General features: G+C 44.2%; 1 protein-coding gene across 1 annotated transcript; it reads right to left on the reverse strand.

The window, feature by feature from the left end:
• Positions 1-265: 265 nt before the first annotated feature.
• On the reverse strand, positions 266-6660 carry LOC308321908 (uncharacterized protein; the record flags this gene model as incomplete). Its single annotated transcript, XM_080773001.1, has 6 exons — positions 6121-6660; positions 5274-5969; positions 4727-4845; positions 3024-3687; positions 2643-2710; positions 266-1438 (listed from the first exon to the last, which is right to left on the reverse strand). The coding sequence occupies exons 1-6, from the start codon at positions 6524-6526 to the stop codon at positions 266-268; spliced, it is 3126 nt and encodes a 1041-aa protein (XP_080629127.1). The 5' UTR covers positions 6527-6660.
• Between the last annotated feature and the right edge of the window lie 1308 nt (positions 6661-7968).

Raw genomic sequence — 7968 nt, forward strand, 5'->3', positions numbered from 1 at the left:
ATCCCTGTAGAAAAAAACAGGGATGTGGGCAGGGAAACAAACCTAGCTTCCATGATGTCACTGAGCATCATGAAGGTACTGAAAGACCCGCCCACCTCATACATCAGCAACATTATGATGTCACTGAGCATCATGAAGGTAGGCCTACTGAAAGACCCGCCCACCTCAGACATCAGCAACATTGCGAAAATGACAAAAATATAATTGTCCGGATGAAATTATCCTGTGTTCAGTGTTCTAGGCCGGGTTAAGGAGCAGTCCAGTTCTACATCAACCCAAGATGTTTAGAGAGGCTCTTGTCCAGATCACAGAGAAGCACTATCATTGTAGAACTCACATCAGGTCCTTTGTGCCTCACTGTGTCGATGACAATACGTGCCTTGACATTTCTCCTCTGCTCCCCAGCGGCCGCCTCCCGCTCAGCTTCGGTTAACACCTCCATGGCAAAGAGTCTGTCCAGGAGAACGTTGAGACTGGCGTCCGAAATGCTGTCGATGAAGCTATTCCGCACGGAATACAGTCTGTCTTCTGCCGCGAGACTCGCTGTGAGCTTAACGCGTCGGCTCTGTTGTCTTCTCACACCAGGAGCTGAAAAGTTCACGCAGCTTTCCCACGCACAGACAGAGGTGTCGCAGTCCCTTAGAAGCAGCTCGACCATCTTCATCCTTTTCTCCAAAGTCACTTGAAACGTCGTGATGTAATTGTGATAGCACGATTCGTCGACTTCAAAGCCTGCTCTGTGTGGTTCAATGACGACGGCATCATCCCGATGCGAGGTGGAGAGGGTATATTCCTTCTTTGGGATTAGTACGCAGGGAGGCTTTTCGATGTAAATCTCTTCTCCGTGCATCTCCTTCCTTTCCTTCTTCACGTCACTCAGCACCACATTGCTGGGTAGCAGCAGTACATTCAGCGTTGACATGGGGTCATCATCATGCTCAATCGGTGGTGTATAAAACAGTGACACCAGTGCCTGGATAGGCCTAGGACCGTACAGCATCTCCCTGATTATACCAAATAAAGACAACCCAGTTACATCTATGATAACATGAGTTTCTGTGACCACACAGGGTTTGATCAGCTCAACGCCATCATCATCCACCACGTGGACAACAGACAAGGACTTGCCTCCACCCGTGGAGAGGATCTCACAGTGTGGAATGTGTAGCTGACACACAGACCCCTGAGAAGCTTTGATGTCAAACAGTGGTCCCGCAGGCTTCTTGCTCAGCTGGTATAGAAGCCCCCGGCCCCAGGGGACTGTCTTGTAAGTCACCTCTCCATCTTTCTCCATCTTAAACCCCAGGCCGGTCACGCTGCATCGGAACAGTCCTGCTTGGGCGCAGTGGAACCTGTGGCTTTCCTTGTTTTCCACAACAATGATATCAGGTGTGAAGGTCTGCGTTTTGTCCGTCTCACCATGCATAGGAATAGTTCCCTATAGAGAAAGGGATAATAAAATCAAGGACATTAATGAAACAAATATTAAACCAAGACCTTTCCACAACGCCAGCTCTTAAAAATTGAACATCCTTGCCAACTGACTGCTGGGTGATTCCTGACTCTTTGCCGAGTTCTCAGATTCTGTCCGAACCCGACCCTACCCAACCCAACGTTTTCGGGTTGGGACTAGATTAAAATATATGCTGATGATTGGTCACCCGAGGCCGAGCCTCGGGTTCCGTGACTCGGACAGCAGAGAACAGGCATCCCTGTATGTCTGTCTGCACCTTGGCATTGAAGCCTAACCAATAAACCAATGATTATCGGTGACGTTACAACATTGCTTCCGTATATGTAACCTACTAGCGGCCTGGTTGTTGGGTTGACGTCACAAACATATCCTTTTGGATATGCGGTAATTCTGTTAGTTCCGTGTTGGAGAGGCTTGTGGAAGTTTAAAACAACTACAATGCTAATTTAAACGACAGCACGCAGTTTCACAAGTTTGTAATATGTTATAAATCCAGGAAAAGTACATTCAAAGTGTAACAAAACAGAATATTTTGACAAGGGACATCCCTAGTATCAATATTATATCCATATTGGTCTACGTCCATGTACCAAAGTTTGAGGCTGTAGCATGTTGTAAACAAAAGTTAGAGCTGTGTAAAGGCCAGCCAATTGGAAGACAGATGGGCGGGGCTTAAGCAATTAAGCAAGTACAGCTCCGTTGCTATTGGTGGTCTACATATATGGACCAAATTGCGAGGCTGTAGCATGTTGCAAACCAAAGTTATGGCTCTGTAAAGGCCGGCCAATAGGAAGACAGAGTGCGTGCATGTGCGTGCGTGTGCGTTCATGTGCGAGCGTGTGTGAGAGGTGGTCAACGAATCATTAACAAAGTATAATTTTCACCTGGGCTACTCTATGTAAATACAACCAGTATTGAAAGTTAAAAGCACACTGACTATGTGTCTCAATGAGAGAACGTATGTCTGAACAAATTGCTCTATCGCAAAAAGTAAAAGTCGAATGCGATTTGTGTTTTCGCCGTGATTGACCCGAGTCTTGATGTACGCCGTGTGCGATTTGGTACGATAAAGAACGTGGTTATAAGAGCGAGTTAATAATTGTGTTTGTGATGAAAGAATTGCTGACTAAAGTTTCATCTATGAAACATCTTCCTCTCTCACACTTACATCAGCATCACTGAGGCTTGGAGCTTTACTGGTGGTGTCATATCCTGAAGAGAGAGTTCCTCCACTCACTGGAACACAAGACAACAGACAGCAACACATTTACACTGACAATATAAACACACTCACTGGAACACAAGACAACAGACAGCAATACATGTACACTGACAATATAAACGCACTCACTGGAACACAAGACAACAGACAGCAATACATGTACACTAACAATATAAACGCACTCACTGGAACACAAGACAACAGACAGCAACACATTTACACTGACAATATAAACACACTCTCACACCCAAAAGGTCATCACACGCATACACGCAAGCACACGCAGGAACAATGCCAATATGCTGCAGACAGGATATTGATACTCACTGTTTGGAGGAAGTAGCTCCATGCTGTTCCTTCTCCTGACAGCTGGCAGGGTTGGTTCTTCTGGCTCCGTCGTCACAGACCTCCTCATCCTCTCTATCATCTCCTGCTCTCTCTTCTTCCTTTTTTTTCCCCTTAAGGTTTTCTGTCCTTTTAGTCGTTCAATCAGGGTCATCTGTCTTGAAGGTCCAAAGTGTCCTCTGTCCCTCATCACCATGTCTTCTATTTTCTCCATCAGCTCTGTGACTTCTGAAATGTCCCACTTGACACCATGCAGAACATGGTACCTGTAGCGACATTTCTCCAGGATACTCCTCAGAGGTTCTCCTTCAGCCTCGATGTACTCCTCAACACGTCTCCCTCCCAGCCAGTATCCCCACGTGAACAGAACCAGAGCGCGTCTCCGGACTCTGTCCCCCAGCAGCCCCATGTGTTCCTCCACTGATCTCCTGTCAGCTTCACAGAAACTGGTCCCGACATCGACAGTCACCAGGACAGCGTGGGGTCCAGGAGAACACAGAGTCACACCGTGTAGAAGGACGTCTTTGGTCTTCTGTGATGGAGGTGTAGTCGACCAGTCTGGACAGTTCACCACACTCACTGTTCTTCCAGCAACTCGTCTCTGTTGTCTGACACATTCTGTCAGTTTAGTCTGGGTTTTAAACTCCTGGAATATGAAGTTTACTGTATGTTAGTCTCTGTTGTCTGACACATTCTGTCAGTTTAGTCTGGGTTTTAAACTCCTGGAATATGAAGTTTACTGTATGTTAGTCTCTGTTGTCGGACACATTCTGTCAGTTTAGTCAGGGTTTTAAACTCCTGGAATATGAAGTTTAATGTATGTTAGTCATAATAATCAAAACATTTGCTCTTGAATCGTAACAGAAATGAACTCACTGAATATATTATTCTCATTTTCTTTGTCTAACAGTGACAGTAATATGGGATTAATATTGTGCCGTAATCTGAATTCTGAAACGAACAAATCTCTAAAAGTTTAAACTCTGTGTTTGAAAGCTGTCAATTTGACATTCTATCTTCTCCACAGGATAAGTTCAGAGCAGTTTATTAACCCATTAATTAATTTAGACCTGACGTCGAAATTTAAAAAATGTGAGGTCTGAAAGACCTCATGTTTCTGCATCAGCTCAATATTTCATGTCAAGGACCCCAAAAAGTATATGTAATTGGCCCCCATCTCAAAATATGTTGTTCCAGCCCCCCCCAGAAGCAAAGCATTTCTTGCGGAAAAAAACACAGATCTACAAGCTCATAGCGCGGCACAGAGTGCTGCACTATGAGCTTGTAGATCTATTTTTCAACAGCTAAAGCATAACATAATGCTTGAAACGCCAAAAGGGGTTCCCGCCCAAAATTGGTTAAGATGCTGATTCTACAAATACCTTCTAAATTAGTAGTTGTTACATTTTCAAGATAAAAAAATAGAAATAGCAGAAGTGACCAATGATGATAATAGCCGACACACAAATCTAAAACGACACATTTCTGTGTAGTGATCAGTGACACTTCAACGATCACATGATCAATGTACATTCATGACACCAGATAGTATAGTATAATATTATATTATTTTATATACTGTTACATTATCTTCAGAAAACATATTTGATCTCTTTACTGTTTATTTACTTAGAGTGAAGTCATTCATTATAATTATAACATCACATTCATATAATATTACTCACCTTGAATGGAGTTCGTTTAAACACAACATCCTGCAGTATGAGATCTCCAGCTCTGCTTGTCTGATCCTGTTCTCCACCAACCAGCATCACCTTCACCTCTGGTAGTCTCTGATGTTCTCCTGGCGCGCACACACACACACACACACACACACACACACACACACACACACACACACACACACACACACACACACACACACACACTACATTAGTGAGATTAAACTGCATAAATGATTGCACTAAACTGACCACAGAACAATACATAATGTATCATTTGAAGTTATACTGACTAGTACCATGTGATCAATAATTGATCACATGATGTATTATTATGTAAATGAGTTTCAATGCATTAATTAAAGCACCAATATAATAATATAATGTTCATTAGATGTTCATTAGAACAAGTACTGTTATTTAACCCATTAAAACCAGGAAAGGCTACATCCGCGCCGCACACACACACACACACACACACACACACACACACACACACACACACACACACACACACACACACACACACACACACACACACAAACATCACCTTCAAACAGAGCGTTCAGAGCAGTTCTTTGTCTCTGTGTCTTGGTCATCAATGTGTGGACATGTTCCTCTCTGATCTTCTTCCTCTCTGACGTCGTCTCTGAAACATCTCCACCATCTTCATAGTGTCCTCCTCTGTTTCCTTCCACCATCTCCTCCATCTTCTGCAGCAGCTCTGTGACCTGAGTGTCATCTGTCTCCTGGTTTTTGAAGACATGGTACCTGTTCCCACATGTGTCAACAAGCCAGCGGAGGTCTTCTCCTTCAGCCTCGATGTGCTGCTCGATGCTTCTGTCTCCCAGAAGGTCTCCATAGGTGAACAGGACTATAGCATGACTCCACGCGCTCTGTGACAGAAGGGTCATGTGTTCCTCTACTGCTACTCTCACTGCTTTGGTGAATGCTGTATGAAGAGGAACGGCCAGAAGAACAGCATGTGGTCCAGGAGGACAGAGAGAGACACTGTCCTGGATCTCCAGTCTGTCCATCTCTGAGGTGTCCTGTAGTGGACGGTTGTAGTACCAGCCTGGTGAGTCCACCACTGTCACCTGTCTCCCTGCTACGCTACCCTGTCTCACCTCACACTGCGTTGACCTCTGACCTGCTTTAAAACCACTTCCTCCTAGAATGGTGTTTCCTGCTGAACTCTTCCCAGAGCCCTGCCGTCCCAACAGCAGAATCCTGAGGTCAGTCAGTCCTGTCAGAGAAAACATTGTTTACTTTCACTTTGACAGATTCTTATCTAAGCTTTCAGAGAGCTTATCGTGTGTGTGTGTGTGTGTGTGTGTGTGTGTGTGTGTGTGTGTGTGTGTGTGTGTGTGTGTGTGTGTGTGTGCGTGTGTGTATACCAGTATCTTTTGGAAGTCCAGTGGTTCGTTTCAGAGAGTCTGTCCTCCTTTGTTCTGCTCTTCTGCTGATAGTTCTCTCCTTCTCCTTCAGTTCCTCTGAGACGTGTTCTTCTGTCTCATAGTGACCACCACTACTCTTCACCATCTGATCTATCTTCTCCATCAGCTGTGTGACCTGACTACCATCTCCTCTGTCACTGATGTTAACAACATGGAAGCGGCCTTCACATTTCTCAGTGAGATAGCTTAATTGACGATTAGATCTAATGAGATCAGGTCTCATGTTGGTTTTATCAGCTACAGTGAACACCATAATAGCGCGTTTCCACACTCGGTCACTGAGGAGAAGACTCACATGCTCCTCTGCTGACAGATCTGTTCCCACATATGGGGCGTCCAATGGCATCACTAGGACGAAGGCATGTGGTCCTGGAGGACACAGACTCACACTATGTTGGATTTCTAACTGGGTCAGTTTTGGGGTCAGATCTAGGGGTAAACTAGACTCCCATCCTGGAGTGTCGACCACACTGACCTGTCTCCCTGACACTAACTCTTGTCTCATGACACTCTTAGTTGTTCTGTTTGTTTTAAAACCATCTCTGCCCAGGATGAGGTTTCCTACTGAACTCTTTCCACTGGCTCTACCTCCGGATCGTTTTCCCCCGATCAGAACAATGCTCAGTTCTGACGGGTCGCTGTTCTTCCCTGGTTGGAGAAATAAACATAATATTGATTAAAATTACAGATGAGACTAAACCAGTATCAGTTTGTTGGTTTCATCTGATTTAACCCATTAAGACCTGAGGCTGATTCTACAAATGCCTTCTAAATCAGTAGATCTCAATCTGCTACAGCTATGCTATAGTTTTAAATCCTAAGGGTCTTCTGATGAAACTACATTGCTATACAGTATATAGGCCTATATATATATATATATATATATATATATATATATATATATATATATATACGTTTAGCTGAACTCTAAAACCACACAGATCCTTTCCCAGTTTTAAAGGGTTGATAGAACTCACCAGTGATGGAAGCTGAGGTTCCACTGGCCATCCTGTCTACAGCTGTTGGTTGAACTGTAAAACATTAACATACAGTAAATTACAATAATCTGCTGGTTTGTTGTCATTACTGTCATTTATTTCACGGCTTTGTTGAATGCTTGAATCTGATTGGTCAATCGGCAAACTCAGCGGTCTGTTATTTCTTGATAACAGACCGATGCCTTATCAAACCTATTTAAACTATATATAGACCAGCAGTTTTCAAAGAGGGTTCCAATGGACCCTCACAGGTCTGTAACTATTTTTTATTTATTTTTTCAGATATATTTTTGCGGCTTACACCTTTTATTGGTTTTTTGAAGGGACAGACAGTAGGCTGACAGGAAACCGGAGAGAGATGGGAGAAGACATGCAGTAAAGGCCGTGTCGGGCTCGGGAGTCGAACCCGCGGCCACACTGCGACTGGATTGCCAGTCGGGTGCCCAGATGGTTACGCCACCGCCTGGGCAGGTCTGTAACTCTGAGATTGTACATATGGACTTCCAAACATTTGGAAGTTGCATACTATGCCTTTCACTATAGAGCAATTTAATAGAGCACAGCAGTGTAATTATTGAACTAAATATGCAGCTTAGTAAGACTGTAGGTATAGACCGTGTTACGCACGCACGCACACACACACACACACACACACGCACATACACACACACACACACACACACACACACACACACACACACACACACACACACACACACACACACACACACACACACACACACAACCTACTGTACGTTCTCCTCTAATGATGTCGTTCCATGTGTACAGT

This window comes from Protomyctophum bolini (genome assembly GCF_963924005.1).
Source record: "Protomyctophum bolini genome assembly, chromosome: 9".
NCBI lineage: Eukaryota > Metazoa > Chordata > Actinopteri > Myctophiformes > Myctophidae > Protomyctophum > Protomyctophum bolini.